At 41.1% G+C, this 21590-nt stretch overlaps 1 protein-coding gene across 1 annotated transcript; it reads right to left on the reverse strand.

Moving 5' to 3' along the window:
• Window positions 1–2161: 2161 nt before the first annotated feature.
• On the reverse strand, window positions 2162–20580 carry LOC120025779 (stomatin-like protein 2, mitochondrial). The gene is made up of 10 exons (XM_038970421.1): window positions 20408–20580; window positions 10670–10831; window positions 10430–10529; window positions 10264–10322; window positions 10068–10169; window positions 9849–9983; window positions 9542–9686; window positions 3602–3681; window positions 3390–3518; window positions 2162–3257 (listed from the first exon to the last, which is right to left on the reverse strand). Exons 1-10 carry the CDS (start codon window positions 20516–20518, stop codon window positions 3147–3149), a joined length of 1134 nt encoding a protein of 377 aa, XP_038826349.1. The 5' UTR covers window positions 20519–20580; the 3' UTR covers window positions 2162–3146.
• Between the last annotated feature and the right edge of the window lie 1010 nt (window positions 20581–21590).

Raw genomic sequence — 21590 nt, forward strand, 5'->3', positions numbered from 1 at the left:
ATATATTAACTTCGAGCGTATATATCTTTTACATCTGCATAAGGGAGACACATACGGAAACAACTTTGCTTCAACAAGGAAAAAAATAAATAATCACGGCCGCAAAAGTTCAATTCATCCAGTTTGTTCTATCCGGCTTTCAAACCGGTTACTGCTGGGGTTCACAATCTAACGTTACTTCACTTGAAACAATTGTTTTGCTTTCGATTTATGAAGTCAAAAATATATGGAAATGTATTAAAGAAAAAGGGAATAACTCACCTCTTACACAAAGTAGAGACATGGCAAGAGCTTTTCTCTGACAATCCCTCTAGTTAAAAAATGTACCAAACGTCTCAGAAAAAATGCGCTCAACCCGGTAACATTGCAAACAATGTCTCCAATCACTTTTTTAAGTTGTTACAGGTGGGCTTGAGATGCTGTAAAGGGCAACATAAAGGTTCGGCAGAGAGCAATAGCCCCCTGCCATGGGCACGCCATGATAAAATTCATTAGACTAACCTGAGGGCACCGAGATAAGAGGGCGGCGCCGAAATACTCTCTAATGACATCTAGTCCATCCATTGAGTGAGCATAATCTCTGAAAAGGGCGGACCGTACAGAACGTTCTGACCAATCAATGAAGAGAGACTAAAACCACAGATTGAGGGAGCAGGTGGTGACGCAGAGTTGTCGCTCCCAGTTAGTGGCCTGTTTGGTAGTTTTCACCTGTACAAAAAATATAGAATTAAAACAGTGTAACTTTTTGGTCTAAATATAGGCCTATATCAAATTTGCACACAACATAAGACTACATATTTATCTTCCCTTAAGGATTAAAAAAGTATGCTTTTGCTTTTTTCCAGACACGTTTTTTTTTATATAGAGACATAAATGGATACAAATATCACCATGTATGTTCAGTAAAATGTGTCGGGAAAGCGTATGACAACAACCCATGCTGAAAGAATAAATAAATACCTACTAAGGATTGGATTAATTTTCTTAATGATTAAAACGATCATCACAAAACTGCTTGGAAGCAATGGTGTCACATGAGTAAATCCTACAATATCACAAACAATGTAGCCATCAACAATACATTTTGATAGCCCTTTATTGTCCATTCACATGGATATTCTAGACTATTATATTTCCTGCTGACAGTGTTTCCTATTTAAAATATACTACATTATGTACATATCTAGGTGGCCAATACCTTGTCATTGTTGAGTCTGAGTGATGTCATTATGCCTATATAACCATCAGGATAACCTAGAATTTGACCAATATAGCTGGTTCACAGTTGTTTTTGGTATTTTAACCTGCACGTCATGAACACATCTGGTGGGGATAGTGAAAATCAACATACGCACGATGGTTGGTTTGGTCAGCATGTAAAGCTTTGATTGGGTGGTTCATGGGATAATTGACGATATTGAACAATTCACAATTATACAAAATTCCATCCTCTCCTCTGTGACCCAGAAACCGATAGGTGGTCTAAGTGTCAATTCGTTAGTAGGCGAACAGTATGCTCACCTTGAATATCTACTTCGGCAGAGGATGCACAAGAGCATCCTCCCTACAGCTAGCATGAACGTGTTTTAAAATCTGCTGATTCCCCTTTGAATCAGCTCTTTTCTCAGAGGAGAAAAATATTCTCTACTTATCCTTTGATCTATAAAATGTCTAGCAAAAGAAGCTTAATTTTTGGGGCACTTAACACATATTTTGGGATTCCTCCTGCCTGATGACGTGCTAGCGGCCTAGTCTCATTTCATACAAGGGCATTTGTTTCCACATTTCCTCTCTTTGCCACCGAGATTACCTTTGACATTTTTCAAAAGCAGGCGAAATGAGGATGGAGGACGACATAAGGAGTTGAGCCCCCAGTCACGGTGCATCAGAAATGGTTAAGAAAGGCTGTACAGCAGCTTTGTAGACAAACTACCACTGAATAACACAACAGCCCCCCCCTGAGGCTTTTCCTATGTGTAACATGCATACTGATGGAAATCATGTGATATCGAAGGTAAAAAATCCTCCGAAAATTGCACCTTAGGAGAAATCTCACTGAGATAGTTTTCATTTTCAGAGAGCATGACTTCTGTATGTATATTTACTACAATATGTAGATAAATCACTGCTGTGTCCACATCCAAATCTTTCAAACCAATAATTTTCTCAACCAAGATTTATTGTGATGAGGTGTTACAATCATCCCGAAAGTCAATCACAATTCCTTTAATAGTGACAGTATCATCATGGATGACCATTATTGGTATATTGGCCATTTAAATCAATCAACTTGCTATGTTATGCAAAACCTTCCTCCAAAACAGAGGCCCCTTCCCATTCGGTATTGGTGTGAAATAAAACATTCCACTTCAACAATATATTTCCATCCAAGGTCATTTTCTTACAAGTACTTTTGGTGACTTAACTTGATGTAGTTTATAATTTACACAGGCATCATTCATTTCATTAATTGGTCTTTTGACCAATCAGATCTGAAAAAGATCTGATGTGATTGGTCAAGACCAATTAGAAGAAAAAAGATCAGAATGGCCTGCCCGTCTAAATGCAGCCAAATTTAAAGTATTCCAGGGGAGATTGCATCCTAACCTCTATTCATATACCTGACCTTATTCCCTCTGCTTGCTCTGGGAGGCTCTTAATGTAAGGTCACAAGCTCTCACATGAAGTGAAACATTCATGACATATTGAAACGAAAACATATGAAGGACAAATAGTTGGAAATATAAAACAATACAGCACTTAACAGAATGCTCTAAATCAGGTTACTAGTTTACCATCATCGCAGTCATTTGGTATTTGATGCAAGAGAAGAGTACCAATATGACAGCTTGTGGATTTGTAATTGGAACATATGTATGTAACGTGTGCAATAACACTCAATCAAAATTAAACAATGTTTAAGTGCCATGAATCCTCCCAAATGGGTTGATGTTTCCAGGCCTCTAAGCAAGTCTTTAAGTTCTTATCCTGTTCCTGTTTCAATGTCCTTCAATCTGCAACAGATAGTGTGTCCTTTGGGCCAGACAGTGGTGCTGACCAGGCAACAATGTCTTGGTGCCTCATGGTTGTCTGGCACTGCTTCCGGTTTGGTGACTGCTTTGAGTGGTCTTTCTTGACGTCCTTCACTACTGGGCTGGTGGTACAAGCTCCTCACTCTTCTCCATCGCCCACTCTGGGGACACACTTTCTACCTTTTTTGAGCTCTGCTTAGCCAGGCTGCCATAAATAGTCATAGCCTGAGGGGAAGATATAGACTGTTACTGTTCTGAGAGAGAAGACGGAGAGACAGGGTGTGTTGAAAGGGAGGGTCAGGGAAGAAAGGCTGAGCAATCAAACATAATTAAATTGTTTCTTAAACAGAGACAGACCTGTGTGACCATGCCACTGATGTCACCAGAGTTGGAGGGCAGCAGGATGGTGTTGGACTCTTTGGCCAGGTTGGAGAAAGCGGAGACGTATTGCTCAGCCACACTGAGGGAGGCTGCAGCGTTTCCATTCTGTTCGAAACACAATCACAGTTGGGTCAATGTGCCATCTAGATGCGCGCACACAAACGATGAAGCCATCACAACTATTTTACCTGTTCAGCTAGAGCGTCTGACAACAGCCGGATAGCCTTAGCTTTGGCCTCTGCTTTGGCTAAGACAGCATTGGCCTCACCTAGGTGAAGATAACAAGAGTCTCATCAGAAACGGTCACAAAGGCTAGGGTCCTGTCCTGTGGGTGTACTTGTTCAGTGCATTCAGAAAGTATTCAGACCCCTTGACTTTTTCCAAATGTTATTATATTACAGCCTTATTCTAAAATGTATTAAGTTTAGAGGTCGACCGATTAATTATGGCCGATTTCAAGTTTCAGCATTTTTGGACGCCGATTACATTGCACTCCACGAGGAGACTGCGTGGCAGGCTGACCACCTGTTACCCGAGTGCAGCAAGGAGCCATGGTAAGTTGCTAGCTAGCATTAAACTTATCTTATAAAAAACAATCAATCTTAACATAATCACTAGTTAACTACACATGGTTGATGATTTTACTAGTTTAACTAGCTTGTCCTGTGTTGCAAATAATCAATGCGGTGCCTGTTAATTTATCATCGAATCACAGCCTACTTCACCAAACGGGTGATGATTTAACAAGCGCATTAGTGAAAAAAAGCACTGTCGTTGCACCAATGTACCTAACCATAAACATCAATGCCTTTCTTTAAAATCAATACACAAGTATATTTTTTAAACCTGCATATTTAGTTAATATTGCCTGCTAACAATAATTTATTTTAACTAGGGAAATTGTGTCACTTCTCTTGCGTTCTGTGCAAGCAGAGTCAGGGTATATGCAGCCGTTTGGGCCGCTTGGCTCGTTGCGAACTGTGTGAAGACATTTTCTTCCTAACAAAGACCGTAATTAATTTGCCAGAATTTTACATAATTATGACATAACATTGAAGGTTGTGCAATGTAACAGCAATATTTAGACTTATGGATGCCACCTGTTAGATAAAATACAGAACGGTTCCGTATTTCACTGAAAGAATAAACATTTTGTTTTCAAAATGATAGTTTCCGAATTTGACCATATTAATGACCAAAGGCACGTATTTCTGTGTGTTTATTATATAATAATTAAGTCTGATTTGATATTTGATAGAGCAGTTTGACTGAGCGGTGGAAGGCAGCTGCAGGCTCGTAAGCATGAATTCAAACAGCATTTTCCTGCGTTTGCCAGCAGCTCTTCGCAATGCTTGAAGCACAGCGCTGTTTATGACTTCAAGCCTATCAACTCCTGAGATTAGGATGGCAATACTATAGTGCCTATAAGAACATCCAATAGTCAAAGGTATATGAAATACAAATCGCAGAGAGAAATAGTCCTGTAATAACTACAACCTAAAACTTCTTACCTGGGAATATTGAAGACATTTTAAAAGGAACCACCAGCTTTCATATGTTCTCATGTTCTGAGCAAGGAACTTAAATGTTAGCTTTTTTACATGGCACATATTGCACTTTTACTTTCTTCAACACTGTGTTTTGCATTATTTAAACCAAACTGATCATGTTTCATTATTTATTTGAGACTACATGTATTTTATTGATGTAATATATTAAGTTAAAATAAGTGTTCATTCAGTATTGCTGAAATTGTCATTATTACAAATAAAAGAAAATAAATGTAAAAAAAGAAAAAGAAAAAAGAATTGGCCGATTAATCTGTATAGTATCGGCGTTGAAATAAAATCACAATCGGTCGACCTCTAAGTTGTTTTATTTCTCCTCAATCTATACACAATACCCCATAATGACAAAGCAAAAACAGGACAAATTTATTCAAAATAAAAACCGAAATCTCACATTTGCATAAGTATTCAGACCCTTTACTCAGTACTTTATTGAAGCACCCTTTGCAGTGATTACAGCCTAGAGTCTTCATGGGTATGATGCTACAAGCTTGGCACACCTGTATTTGGGGAGTTTCTCCCATTCTTCTCTGCAGATCCTCTCAAGCTCTGCCAGGTTGGATGGGGAGTGTCGCTGCATAGCTATTTTCAGGTCTCTCCAGAGATGTTCGATCGGGTTCAAGTCCGGGCTCTGGCTGGGCCACTCAAGGACATTCAGAGACTTGTCCAGAAGCCACTCCTGTCCAGTGGTATAAGGTACTTAAGTAAAAATAATTAGGTACTACTTAAGTAGTTTTTTGTGGTATCTGTACTTCACCATTTATATTTGACAACTTTTACTTTACTACATTCCTGAAGAAAATAATGTACTTTTTACCTGATACCCAAAAGCACTCATTACATTTTGAATGCTTAGGAGGACATAGAACAAGGTCCAATTCACACACTGAGTGTTGGAGTGTGCCCCTGGCTATGCATAAATATAAAAAACACGAAAATGGTGCCACCTGCTTTGCTTAATAGAAGGAATTTGAAATAATTTATACTTTTACTTTTGATACTTAAGTATATTTAGAACCTGATACTTTTACTCAGGTAGTATATTACTGGGTGACTTTTACTTGAGTAACTCTATTAAAAAGGCATCTATACTTTTACTCAAGTAGGACAATTGGGTACTTTTTCCACCACTGCTCCTATGTTGTCTTGGCTGTGTGCTTAGGGACGAGGCCCTGAGCGCTTTGGAGCAGGTTTTCATAAAGGATCGCTCTGTACTTTGCTCTGTTCATCTTTCCCTAGATCCTGACTAGTCTACCAGTCCCTGCCGCTGAAAAACATCCCCACAGCATGCTACCACCACCATGCTTCACCGTAGCGATGGCGCCAGGTTTCCTCCAGACGTTACGCTTGGCATTCAGGCCAAAGAGTTTGATCTTGGTTTCATCAGACCAGAGAATCTTTTTTCTCATGGTCGGAGTCCTTTGGGTGCCTTTTGGCAAACTCCAAGCGGGCTGTCATGTGCCTTTTACTGAGGAGTGGCTTCCGCCTGCCACTCTACCATAAAGGCCTGATTGGTGGAGTGCTGCAGAGATGGTTGTCCTTCTGGAAGGTTCTCCCATCTCCACAGAGGAACTCTGGATCTCTGATAGAGTGACCATTGGGTTCTTGGTCACCTCCCTGACCAAGGCCCTTCTCCCCCGATTGCTCAGTTTGGCCAGGCGGCCAACTCTAGGAAGAGTCTTGGTGGTTCCAAACTTCATCCATTTAAGAATGATGGAGGCCACGGTGTTCTTGGGGACATTCAATGCTGCAGAAATGTTTTGGTACCCTTCCTCAAATCTGAGCCAAAACACTATCCTGACTAGGAGCTCTACGGACAATTCCTTCACCTCGTGGCTTGGTTTTTGCTCTGACAGGCACTGTCAACTGAGGGACCTTATATAGACAGGTGTGTGCCTTCCCAAATCATGCCCAATCAACTGAATTTACCACAGGTGCACTCCAATCAAGTTGTAGAAACATCTTAAGGAAGATCAATTGAAACAGGATGAATCTGACCTCAATTTCGAGTCTCATAGCAAAGAGTCTGAATACTTATGTAAATAAGGTATGTTACTTTTTTTTATAAATTAGCAAACATTTCTAAAAACGTGTTTTTGGTTTGTCATCATGAGGTATTTTTGTGTAGATTGATGAGGAAAAAAATATAAATTCAGCAAAAAAAGGACCCTTTTTCAGGACCCCGTCTTTCAAAGATAATTCGTAAAAATCCTAATAACTTCACAGATCTTCATTGTAAAGGGTTTAAACACTGTTGACCATGCTTGTTCAATGAACAATAAACAATTAACAAACCTGCACATGTGGAACGGTCGTTAAGAGACTAACAGCTTACAGACGGTAGGTAATTAAGGTAACAGTTATGAAAACTTTGGACATTAAGAGGCCATTCTACTGACTCTTAAAAACACCATAAGAAAGATGCCTAGGGTCCCTGCTCATCTGCGTGGAGGTGCCTTAGGCATGCTGCAAGGAGGCATGAGGACTGCAGATGTGGCTAGGGCAATAAATTGCCATGTCCGTACTGTGAGACGCCTAAGACAGCGCTACAGGGAGACAGGACGGACAGCTGATCGTCCTCGCAGTGGCAGACCACGTGTAACAACACCTGCACAGGATCGGTACATCCGAACATCACACCTGCGGGACAGGTACAGGATGGCACCAACTGCCTGAGTTACACCAGGAAAGTACAATCCCTTCATCAGTGCTCAGACTGTCCGCAATAGGCTGAGAGAGGCTGGACTGAGGGCTTGTAGGCCTGTTGTAAGGCAGGTCCTCACCAGATATCAACAGCAACAACGTCGCCTATGGGCACAAACCCACCGTCGCTGGACCCGACAGGACTTGCAAAAAGTGCTCTTCACTGACGAGTCGCGGTTTTGTCTCACCAGGGCTGATGGTCGAAATCGCGTTTTATCGTCGAAGGAATGGGCATTACACCGAGGCCTGTACTCTGGAGCGGGATCGATTTGGAGGTGGAGGCTCCGTCATGGTCTGGGGCAGTGTGTCACAGCATCATCGGACTGAGCTTGTTGTCATTGCAGGCAATTTCAACGCTGTGCGTTACAGGGAAGACATCCTCCTCCCTCATGTGGTACCCTTCCTGCAGGCTCATCCTGACATGACCGTCCAGCATGACAATGCCACCAACCATACTGCTCGTTCTGTGCGTGATTTCTTGCAAGACAGGAATGTCAGTGTTCTGCCATGGCCATTTAGCACGTCTGGGACCTGTTGGATCGGAGGGTGAGGGCTAGGGCCATTCCCCCCAGAAATGTCTGGGAACTTGCAGGTGCCTTGGTGGAAGAGTGGGGGTAACATTTCACAGCAAGAACTGGCAAATCTGGTGCAGTCCATGAGGAGATGCACTGCAGTACTTAATGCAGCTGGTGGCCACACCAGATACTGACTGTTACTTTTGATTTTGACCCCCCCTTTGTTCAGGGGCAAATTATTCCATTTCTGTTAGTCACATGTCTGTGGAACTTGTTCAGTTTATGTCTCAGTTGTTGAATCCTGTTATGTTCATACACATATTTACACGTTAAGTTTGCTGAAAATAAACGCAGTTGACAGTGAGGACGTTTCTTTTTTTGCTGAGTTAATTTAATTTTAGAGTAACACGAAACCCAAACCGGCTGCGCGCGTGCGCCATCGTGCGCTATCGTGCATAAATGTATTTTGCCCCCCCACACCAAACGCGATCACGACACGCAGGTTAAAATATCAAAACAAACTCTGAACCAATGACATTAATTTGGGGACAGGTCGAAAAGCATTAAACATGGATGGCAATTTAGCTAGTTAGCTTGCACTTGCTAGCTTGCTGTTGCTAGCTAATTTGTCCTGGGATATAAACATTGAGTTGTTATTTTACCTGAAATGCACAAGGACCTCTACTCCGACAATTAATCCACACATAAAATGGCCAACCGAATCATTTCTAGTCATCTCTCCTCCTTCCAGGCTTTTTCATCTTTGCACTTATATGGTGATCGCATCTAAACTTTCATTGTATTACCACGACAACAGGCAACAAGGTTCGTCTTTCAATCACCCACGTGGGTATAACCAATGAGGAGATGGCACGTGGGTACCTGCTTCTATAAACCAATGAGAAGATGACTTTCAGCACGATCTGCGTCAGAAATAAGAACGACTTCTATTTTAGCCCTTGGCGTCGCAGACGCTCGTTGGTGCGCGCGAGCAGTGTGGGTGCAATAATTGAATAACATGGATTTCTACATTTATTTTGCGACGCTCGCGCACACGACGTGTCCGGTCTGGTCAGCATGTAAGGCTGTAACGTGGAAAAAGGGGACTGAATACTTTCTGAAAGCTCAGTACATCAAGCTGCCTCGCACAACACCAGAAACATTTACGTAATTTAGACACTTATCTAGACCGACTTACATTCAACTAAGGCAGATAAAGCAAACAGAAGCCGTTCTGACTCAGACAAAACTTACTTTTCATCAAAAACAACGGTCCAACTTTCACACCATCCTTAGTAGTTAACAAAGACCATAAGTCATCTAGATATGTGTATTAACCTACCAGCTGCTTTGTTGATCTGTTCTGTTTTCTGTCCTTCCGAGGCCAGGATCTGAGCTTGCTTGCGACCCTCAGCAACATTGATGGCTGCTTCCTTGTGACCTTCAGACTCCAGCACAGTGGCTCTCTTCTTACGCTCTGCCTCCACCTACACAACGGAAGGCAGTCAGAAAGAGTGTAAACATACAAAACTGATAGGCTAAGTCTTAATAATGTGCAATGTATCACTAATCTATAGATAAGATCATGCTCAGAAATAGTTTGAGGTTCAAGACCTGTCTCCCAGTTTGTTGGCAGCAGCCCCTCTCACCTGCATCTGCATGGACTCTTTGACACGTGGTGGAACATGTATATCCTTGATTTCATAACGAAGGCAACGGATTCCCCAATCATCTGACGCCTGGTTGATGGAGTGGACTATGTTGGTATTAAGGGTCTCTCTTTCCTGGAGAAATAGAGAAATATAAAAACAAGGAAATTAGGTTAAAAAAGTATCAAACACAATTTGTAAAAAAGAACCGAGACTCACCCTGAATACTTTGTCCAGGGTCAGTTTTCCCAGCTCTGACCGCATGGTGGTCTGGGCTAGTTGGGTGACAGCATACTCTGGGTCCTCAACTCCATAGCTGGCCTGGAAGGAAGTACATTTTGTTATCAATATCTACAAACAAGCAAAAACTTCCATGAACAACAACCTCAAGCAATCATGGACTTCACAAACTTACCTTAAAAGGATCCAATATCCTAAGATAGAGGACTCCATCTATCTGTAGTGTCACATTATCTGTGGATGTAATCAGATATCAGTTAATTCCGAGACAAGGACTGACTGACTGAGAATAATGAGGACTGGCTTACAGTGAAGACAACAGTGACACAGTTGTCACTCACCTAAAGAGACCGCAGACTGCTCTGGGACATCAATAACTATCTCTTTAAGACTTTGCACATAACGAATTTTGTCCAGTATTGGTATTAGGAAATTCAAGCCCTACAGAATATCCAGAAAAGTGAAAGACAAATTAGTAAATTGATCATTTTTATGCATTCGGGATTTAAACTGTGAAATAGTGTGAAAGTGTAATTAAGGGTGCAGATCACTGGCTAATTGGAAAACAATGGTTAAATTACCGGCTCTAAGATGCGATGGAAGCGGCCCATCCTTTCCACAACCCAGGATTCTTGTTGTGGCACAAACAGAACCACAGTGTTCATGGGCAGACTGGACGCCCATCGCTGCTGGGCTTGTGTCGCCCACAACGCTGGGACTGTGGGCACTGTTCTCTGGGAATGCTGGAGGGAAACAATAAAATCACCATCAATGTACATTACACATTGTTGCATCAGAAGGGTACTCCATGAGAGTTGCAACTTCAGAATCACCTTTATTCACCAAGTACATTTACACACTCAGAATTGTACTTTGTGATATGGTGCTGCTAGTGATAGACAACATTTAGAGACAACATTAAGAGACCGAACACTGACCTTAGAATTTACAGTGTTTATGTAACAGTATAACTTTAGACCGTCCCCTCGCCCCGACCTCGGGCGCGAACCAGGGACCTTCTGCACACATCAACAACGGTCGCCCACGAAGCATCGTTACCCATCGCTCCACAAAGGCCACGGCCCTTGCAGAGCAAGGTGCAACACTACTTCTAGGTTTCAGAGCAAGTGACGTAACTGATTGAAACGCTAGTAGCGCGTACCCGCTAACTAGCTAGCCATTTCACACCCGTTACACTCACCCCCCTTTTCAACCTCCTCCTTTTCCGCAGCAACCAGTGATCCGGGTCACGGCACCAATGTAACAGTATAACTTTACGGCCATCCCCTCGCCCCGACCCGGGCGCGAACCAGGGACCCTCTGCACACATCAACAACTGACACCCACGAAGCGTCGTTACCCATCGCTCCACAAAAGCCGCGGCCCTTGCAGAGCAAGGTGCAACCCTACTTCTAGGTTTCAGAGCAAGTGACGTAACTGATTGAAACGCTACTAGCGCGTACCCGCTAACTAGCTAGCCATTTCACATCCGTTACACTCACCCCCCTTTCAACCTCCTCCTTTTCCGCAGCAACCAGTGATCCGGGTCACGGCACCAATGTAACAGTATAACTTTAGACCGTCCCCTCGCCCCGACCTCGGGCGCGAACCAGGGACCTTCTGCACACATCAACAACGGTCGCCCACGAAGCATCGTTACCCATCGCTCCACAAAGGCCACGGCCCTTGCAGAGCAAGGTGCAACACTACTTCTAGGTTTCAGAGCAAGTGACGTAACTGATTGAAACGCTAGTAGCTAGTTAGCTAGTTAGCTAGTAGCTAGCCATTTCACACCCGTTACATTTACATACAAATAGGTAGAGAGAACATAGAGCTATAAGAGAATGAGTAGTGGCTGTACAGATATACAGTGGATGTACAAATGTACTGTCAATATAAACATTTCTAAAAGTAGAGAGATGAACAGAAACCAAGAAACATCTTGGCTCCCGGGGAAAAAACCCTGTGCTATGCTGGAGCACGAGTACAGGACATTACAAGGCAGCTTCTGACTGTTCTAAGACAGATGCCGGGAGCTGACGCTGTCGTAGTCCATGTGGGGTCAAATGACGAGGGCTAGTTCAAGGAACTTCTGTAAATTGATTTTAAAATAACTGATTCTAGCATTGAAAGATCCCAAAAAGCAGCCAATTATTTCAGGTCCGGTACCATCCTCGGGCCGCGGTTGTGAAAGATTCAGCAGGCTACTGGCACAAAGATTACTGTAGTTATGTTGGAATCACTTTTATAGATAACTTCGACACCTTCTGGAAATAGAAGATGCTCTACAGGAATGACGGATTCCGTCCAAATCATCTTGGCTCCTGGACTCTGTTCGACGCATTTCACGTTGAGAATGACTTAATGACCCAAGACCAGCTCAGTTAATCCATACCATTGTGTTGCTAAATTGTTATAATGCTGCAGCAAATGTACATTAGCCCAGGGGCGTTGGCAAACAACGTAAATAACTTAATTTGTCCTTCTAAATGCCCTGAACGTCTCTGTTGATCCAACAGCTATTGTATGCAGTAATCATGTGCCTATGAACCAGAGTAATACTATTAGCACTGAGGCAGTGTGCCCTAGTAGGAAGTCCACCATGTGCAGCTCACCCTGCACTATCAGCTCAAATATACAACACGAGCATGTCTACTTCTGATAACCTTCCCAGTAAAGCATAAAAAAATATCAAGCATCCCAGAAAAGTGCTAAAAATAGCCCACATTAACATATGTAGCCTAAGAAACAAGGTTCATGAAATCAATAACTTGCTAGTTATAGATGGCATTCATATTCTGACTATCTCTGAAACTCACTTAGATAATACCTTTGATGATACAGTGGTAGCAATACATGGTTATGACATCTACGGAAAATACAGAAATGCCATGTGGGCGGTGTTGCGGTCTATATTCCGAACCACACTCCTGTAAAGCTGAGAGGATCTCATGTTAAATACTGTTTAAATAATATGGCTACCGGTTCATCTGCCTCACCTAAAGCCCATTCTTGTGGGAAGCTGCTTCTTGTTCTAAACTAGTATTCTTTATTAGCCCAGCACCTATGTTAAGGATGTGCGTATGGCCACAAACTTTTCTAAGCTGCTGTAGAAGACCAAGTGCTAACAGTCAGTATATGGATAATATGTTTGAAATTCTTGATAATGTATGTGATATACCTCTCTATTGTCTGGGTGATTTCAATGGATTTCAAACTGCACAGTCAAGAAAAAGCTTCAAACTGTAACCAGTGCCTGCAACCTGGTTCAGGTTATCAGTCAACTGACAAGGGTAGTTACAAACAGCACAGGAATGAAATCAACATGTATTGATCACATCTTTACTAGTGTTGCAGAAATAAGCTTGAAAGCAGTATCCAAATCCATCGGATGTAATGATCACAATATAGTAGCCATATCTTGGAAAACCAAAGTATGAGGTCATACAATACGTTTTGTAGTGATTCCTATGTTGATGATGTAAAGAACGTTTGCTGGTCCATGGTGTGTAATGAGGAGCAACCAGACACTGCACTTGACACATACAATTGCTTATTCCAGTTACTAATAAGCATGCACTCATTAAGAAAATGACTAAGAACTATTAAAACCCCTTGGATTGAAGAAGAATTTAAACATTGTATGGTTGAGAGTAGAGGTCGGCCGATTATGATTTTTCAACGCCGACGCCGATTAATCTGCCGATTTTTAAAAATGTATTTGTAATAATGACAATTACAACAATACTGAATGAACACTTATTTTAACTTAATATAATACATCAATAAAATCAATTTAGCCTCAAATAAATAATGAAACATGTTCAATTTGGTTTAAATAATGGAAAAACAAAGTTTTGGAGAAGAAAGTAAAAGTGCAATATGTGCCATGTAAAAAAGCTAACGTTTAAGTTCCTTGCTCAGAATGAAAGCTGGTGGTTCCTTTTAACATGAGTCTTCAATATTCCCAGGTAAGACGTTCTAGGTTGTAGTTATTATAGGAATTATAGGACTATTTCTCTCTATACCATTTGTATTTCATTAACCTTTGACTATTGGATGTTCTTATAGGCAGTTTAGTATTGCCGGTGTAACAGTATAGCTTCCATCCCTCTCCTCGCTCCTACCTGGGCTCGAACCAGGAACACAACGACAACAGCCACCCTCGAAGCAGCGTTACCTATGCAGAGCAAGGGGACTCCAAGTCTCAGAGCGAGTGACGTTTGAAACGCTATTAGCGCGCACCCCGCTAACTAGCTAGCCATTTCACATCGGTTACACCAGCCTAATCTCGGGAGTTGATAGTGCTTCAAGCCTATCGAAGAGCTTCTGGCAAAACGCAGGAAAGTGCTGTTTGAATTAATGCTTACGAGCCTGCTGCTGCCTACCACCACTCAGTCAGACTGCTCTATCAAATCATAGACTTAGTTATAAAATAATAACACACAGAAATATGAGCCTTAGGTCATTAATATGGTAGAATCCGGAAACTATCATCTCACTTAGATAATACCTTTGATGATACAGTGGTAGCAATATATGGTTATGACATCTACGGAAAATACAGAAATGCCATGGGGGCGGTGTTGCGGTCTATTTCAGTGAAATACGGAACCGTTCCGTACTTTATCTAACGGGTGGCATCCATAAGTCTAAATATTCCTGTTACATTGCACAACCTTCAATGTTATGTCATAATTACGTAAAATTCTGGCAAATTAGGCGGCCCAAACTGTTGCATATACACTGACTCTGCGTGCAATGAACGCAAGAGAAGTGACACAATTTCACCTGGTTAATATTGCCTGCTAACCTGGATTTCTTTTAGCTAAATGTGCAGGTTTAAAAATATCTACTTCTGTGTATTGATTTTAAGAAAGGCATTGATGTTTATGGTTAGGTACACATTGGAGCAACGATACGCACCGCATCGATTATATGCAACGCAGAACATGCTAGATAAACTAGTAATATCCTCAACCATGTGTAGTTAACTAGTGATTATGATTGATTGATTGTTTTATATAAGATAAGTTTAATGCTAGCTAGCAACTTACCTTGGCTTCTACAGCATTTGCGAAACAGGCAGGCTCCTCGTGGAGTGCAATGTAATCAGGTGGTTAGAGCGTTGGACTAGTTAACTGTAAGGTTGCAAGATTGAATCCCCCGAGCTGACAAGGTAAAAATCTGTCGTTCTGCCCCTGAACGAGGCAGTTAACCTCTCTTGGGTACGTGAGACGTTAGCGTCCCACCTCTTCAACAGCCAGTGAAACTGCTGGGCACCAAATTCAAATACAGAAATACTAATTTTAAAATTCAGAAAACAAAACATATTTTAAATAGGTTTAAAGATTAACTTCTTGTGAATCCAACCACGGCGTCAGATTTTAAAAATGCTTTACGCAAAAGCATACCTTACGATTATTTGAGAATAGGCCAGCAGATAAATCATTACAAACAGTAACCAGCCAAGTAGAAGAGTTACACAAGTCAGAAATAGAGATTAAATTAATCCCTTACCTTTGATGATCTTCATATGGTTGCACTCAGCAGACATTCATTTACTCAATAAATGTTCCTTTTGTTCGATAAAGTCTCTATATCCAAAAACCTCAGTTTTGTTTGTGCGTTTTCTTCAGTAATCCACAGGCTCAAACGCAGTCAAAACAGGCAGACAAAAAAATCAAAATTGTCTCCGTAAAGTTCATAGAAACATGTCAAACGATGTTTATTTTCAATCCGCAGGTTGTTTTTAACCTAAATAATCGATAATATTTCAACCGGACAATAACGTCGTCAATATAAAAGGTAAACAAGAAAGGCTATCTCTCGGTCGCGCGCATGAAAAAGCTCTGTGACACTTTAGGGTCCACTCATTCAGACTGCTCTTACTTCCTCATGTTTCAGAATACAAGCCTGAACAATTTCTAAAGACTGTTGACATCTAGTGGAAGGCATAGGAACTGCAATTTGAGTCCTAAGTCAATGGATACTGTAATGGCATTGAATAGAAAACAACAAAACCAACACAAAAAAAACGACTTCCCGAATGGATTTCTCTCAGGTTTTCGCCTGCCAAATCAGTTCTGTTATACTCACAGACACTATTTTAACAGTTTTCTATCCAAATCGACCAGTTATATGCATATCATATCTTCTGGGCCCGAGAAGCAGGCAGTTTAATTTGGGCATGCTTTTCATCCAAAATTCTGAATGCTGCCCCCTACCCTAGAGAAGTTAACCCACCGTTCCTAGGCCATCATTGAAAATAAGAATGTGTTCTTAACTGACTTGCCTAGTTAAATAAAGATTAAATAAAAGGTGTAAAAAAAAAATATTGGCCAAATCGGTCCAAAAATACCGATTTCCGATTGTTATGAAAACTTGAAATCGGCCCTAATTAAAATCGGCCATTCCGATTAATCGGTCGACCTCTAGCTGAGAGGGATGAGGCAAAAGGAATGGCAAATAAGTCTGGCTGAACAACCAATTGGCAAACATACTTCAAATGGAGAAATCATGTGACTAAACTGAATTTTAAAAAAGAAACTATACTATGAAACAAAGATAAATGATAAAGAATGAAAGTAAAATGCTTTGGAGCATCTTAAATTACATTTTGGGCAAAAGGGTAAACTCAGCTCTATCATTCACTGAATCACATGGCTCATTCGTCCCAAAACCCACTTATATTGGCAACTAGTTTAATGATTTTTTCATTGGCAAGATTAGCAAAGTTGGACATGACATGCCAGCAACAAACACTAACACTACACATAGAAGTATAACTGACCAAATTTTGAAAGACAAGCATTGTCATTTTGAATTCTGTGTGTGGAATAGGTGAAAAAATTGTTGTCTATCAACAATGACAAACCACCGGGGTCTGACAACTTGTATAGAAAATTACTGAGGATAATAGCAGACGATATTTCCACTCCTATTTACCATGTCTTCAATCAAAGCCTACTAGAAATGTGTGTGCCCTCAGTTCTGGAGGGAAGGAAAAGTAGTTCTGCTACCCAAGAATTGTAAAGCCCCCTTTACTGGCTCAAATAGTCGACCAATCAGCCTGTTACCAACCCTTAGTAAACTTCAGTGCGGCTTTTGACATTATTGATCATAGTCTACTGCTGGAAAAACTTGTGTTATGGCTTTACCCTCCCTCCCTGCTATATTGTGGATAAAGAGTTGCCTGTCTAACAGGACACAGAGGGTGTTCTTTAATGGAAGCCTCTCCAACATAATGCAGGTAGAATCAAGAATTCCCCAGGGAAGCTGTCTAAGCCCCTTACCTTTTTCAATCTTTACTAATGACATGTCATTGAGTAAAGCCAGTGTTATGTGTGTGCGGATGACTCAAAACTATACATGTCAGCTACTACAGCGTCTGAAATGACTGCAACACTTAAAGAGCTGAGGTTAGTTTCAGAACAGGTGGCAAGGAATAAGTTAGTCCTAAATATTTCCAAATCTAAAAGCATTGTATTTGGAACAAATCATTCACTAAACCCTAAACTAAATATTGTAATAAATAATGTGTAAATTGAGCAAATTGAGGTGACTAAACTGCTCGGAATAACCCTGGATTGTAACTGTAATAGTTTTTTTTTTTTAAACTATGATACAACAGTAGCTAAGATTGGGAGAAGTCTGTCCATAATAAAGTGCTGCCCTGCCTTCTTAACACTATCAACAAGGCAGGTCCTACAGGCCCTAGTTTTGTTGCACCTGGACTGTTCAGTCGTGTGGTTAGGTGCCACAAAGAGGGACTTAGGAAAATGTCAGTTGGTTCAGAACAGGGCAGCACAGCTGGCCCTTAAATATACATGAGAGCTAACATTAATATGCATGTCAATCTCTCATGGCTCAAAATTGACTTCATCACTATTTGTTTTTGTAAGAAGTGTTGACAAGCTGAATGCACTGAGCTGTCTGTTTAAACTAATAGCACACAGCTCAGACACCCATGCATACCCCACAAGACGTCTCTTCACAATCCAAGTCCAGAACAGGCTATGGGAGGCGCAACGATAGTTTAGGCTTACATTTAGCCTATATGAATGAATCCTACCTTTTTAAGTACACATCTCGTGAGTAGCAGGCTCTTTTCCTTTCTTTATGTACCATTAAAATGTGCCTAAACCTACTGTCAAGTTACCAGGTTGTTAGCTAGCTAGGTAACATGACTGAACAACATTGTATATTATCAAACCAATAATTAGCGACCCAGGATTAGTTTAAGGTGTCCCTCGACATGGTTTGTGAAATTATATAAAATGAGTGTGAATCCCGATAGAAAGAAAAAAGGCTTCTCTGGTAATATGGCACATTTTTGGAACCGTTTATGCTAGAGACAAACCATTTTCTTTGCTGTAAAGCTGCAAGCATGCCTGTCGCGGAGCGGTGCTTTTTTCATCTCCGACACTCAGAGGCTGCATGACAGTGAGCTTGCAAAGGCTACTCAGACTGGTCTGTGCTCTTGGTTATAACAGGTGATGAAATGATACAAAAGAGCAATGTTGATACATTGTAACAGAAGACTCATCAGGGTCTGCATCCCGGCTAAATTATATATTTTTTCAAACTGACTGAGGAATAGATGCAAGCAAAGAGTGGACGGAGAGAAGCAGGTGAGTGAGGGCTGATAGGGGATGCGGTTGGCGATTACAGATGCCACAAGTGATATGCACATGAAAGTGGATATTATTGGATCTGCACATACAAGAGACTAGCGGCAGTAGCGTAAATTCAACTGAATTTATAAACAAAACTGACTTTATAAAGATTTTATAACAGGCACAAGCAAGTTCTTACGATGGGTAGGGCTGAAAAAGTCAGTAGTATCTATCATATGAAATGGTATTCTAAAATGTTGGTTCATAAACGTTTTGGTACCATGATATTACCGTGGTACCGGTACACCGTGCAACACTAAATATAATAGCAACAAAGAGCGCAGATTTAGGTTTATAAACTCTGAAGCACCATTCGGGTAATGTGACATAACATTTAATTTGATTGTACTGTTGAGGGCATTTTCAACTGGCCAACGACATACACTACATGGCCAAAAGTGTGGACACCTGCTTGTCGTACATCTCATTCCAAAATCATGGGCATTATCATGGAGTTGGTCCCCCCTTTGCTGCTCTAACAGCATCCACTCTTCTGGGAAGGCTTTCCACTAGATGTTGGAACATTGCTGCAGGGACTTGCTTCCATTCAGCCACAAGAGCATTAGTGAGGGCGGGCACTGATGTTGTGCGATTAGGCCTGGCTCACATCGGCTTTCCAATTCATCCCAAAGGTGTTCGATGGGGTTGAATTCAGGGCTCCGTGCAGGCCAGTCAAGTTCTTCACATCAATAGACAAACCTCGCTTTGTGCACAGGGGCATTGTCATGCTGAAGCAGGAATGGCCCTCCCCAAACTGTTGCCACAGTTGGAAGAACAGAATCGTGTAGAATGTCATTGTATGCTTTAGCTTTAAGATGTCCCTTCACTGGAACTAAGAGGCCTAGCCCGAACCATGAAAAACAGCCTCAGACCATTATTCCTCCTTCACAAAACTTTACAGTTGGCACTATACTTTGGGGCAGGTAGCGTTCTCCTGGCATTCCCTAAACCCAGATTCATCCATCACCAAGATGGTGAAGCGTGATTCATCACTCCAGAGAACACGTTTCGGCGAGTTCTCTATCGGCGAACTTTACACCACTTCAGCCGATGCTTGGCATTGCACATGGTGATCTTTGGCTTGTGTGCGGCTGTTCGGCCATGGAAACTCATTTCATGAAGCTCTCGACAAACAGTTATTGTGCTGACATTGCTTCGAGGCAGTTTGGAACTCGGTGGCAAGTGTTCAAAACCGAGGACAGACTTGGTGGTCCCATTCAGTGAGTTTGTGTGGCCTACCACCTTGCGTTTCACCTTCACAATAACAGCACTTAAAGTTGACCAGGGCAGGTTTAGCAGCGCAGATATTTGACGAACTGACTTGTTGCCATGTTGAAAGTCACTTAGTTCTTCAGTAAGGCCATTCTACTGCCAATGTTTGTCTATGGAGATCGCATGGCTGTGTGCTAGATTGTATACACCCGTCAGCAACAGTGTGGCTGAAATAGCCGAATCCATTAATTTGAAGGGATATCCACATACTTTTGTATATATAGTGTAACTAGTTATCTAGTTCGCTGACTAACATCTCAGTGAACACATGATAGCAAGGCAAGCTAGCTGGCGTACAGTAGCAAGCTAACTCAGTAGACTAACTGTAATGACCTAACGTTAGCTAGCTTGAATTAGCATGTGTCTTACCATTAAAAGGGCACCACCAGTCCGGCATAATGTTCGGAACATTTTCTTAACGTAATTGTTGGCTGATATGTAGCTATGTTGTTTAGGTGAAATGAATGAATATTTGTTCATGTGTGACCCTCGGCCGATTCAGGAAACGAAGTTACAACATCGAATTGGTGCACTGGTTAAACACGTCCCCCTGTTGATAGGGGAAATGGAACTTTGGCGATTATCTTTCCAGATGATGCGTAGTTTCCTGAAAAAAAGATACGTTTACATTATTGTAAATATAATAAAAAATACATTGTGAATGTTTAATATTTCTAACACTTTCAGATGTTTTTAATCATTGTTATGTAGGCCTTGACAATAACCCGAGTCTGAATTTCCAGCACTTTCTATATGTTGCAGTGCGAATGTCATCATAGACCAGTTTTGATGCAGGAGGACATGAGACAAAGGCATGTGTAGTATTGGTGGAAAAAGTTGTGTGTGTAACAGTGGTGTAAAGTACTTAAGTAAAAATATTCTAAAGTACTAAAGTGTTTTGGTGTATCTGTACTTTACTTTTCTATTTATATTTTTGACAACTTTTACTTCACTACATTCCTAAAGAAATGAATGTACTTTTTACTACATAAATTTTTCCTGACACCCAAAAGTACTCTTTACATTTTGAATTCTTAGCAGGACAGGAAAATGGTCCAATTTACACACTTATCAAGAGAACATACCTGGTCATCCATACTGCATCTGATCTGGCGGACAAACTAAACACACATACTTTGTAAATTCTGTTTGAGTGTTGGAGTATGCCCCTGGCTATCCGTAAATAAAATAAAATAAAAATAAATTGTGCCGTCTGGTTTGCTTAATATAAGGAATTTGAAATCATTATTAATTATTTTGAAACTTAAGTATATTTTAGCAAATACATATACTTTTGATACTTATATTTATATTATACGTATATTTAAAACCAAATACATTTAGACTTTTACTCAAGTAGTATTTTACTGGTTGACTTTATTTTCTATTAAGGTATCTTTACTTTTACTCAAGTATGACAATTTGGTACTTTTTCCACTACTGGTGTGTAAACTCTTGGTGGTGCCCATGGTGCTGAAGATCTGAGATGTCCATTGAGAGAAATGCAGGTTGATGTTGCCAGGATCAGAGTAGTGCAGAAGGTGTCGTATGC

Source organism: Salvelinus namaycush, chromosome 31, assembly GCF_016432855.1.
Source record: "Salvelinus namaycush isolate Seneca chromosome 31, SaNama_1.0, whole genome shotgun sequence".
Taxonomy (NCBI): domain Eukaryota; kingdom Metazoa; phylum Chordata; class Actinopteri; order Salmoniformes; family Salmonidae; genus Salvelinus; species Salvelinus namaycush.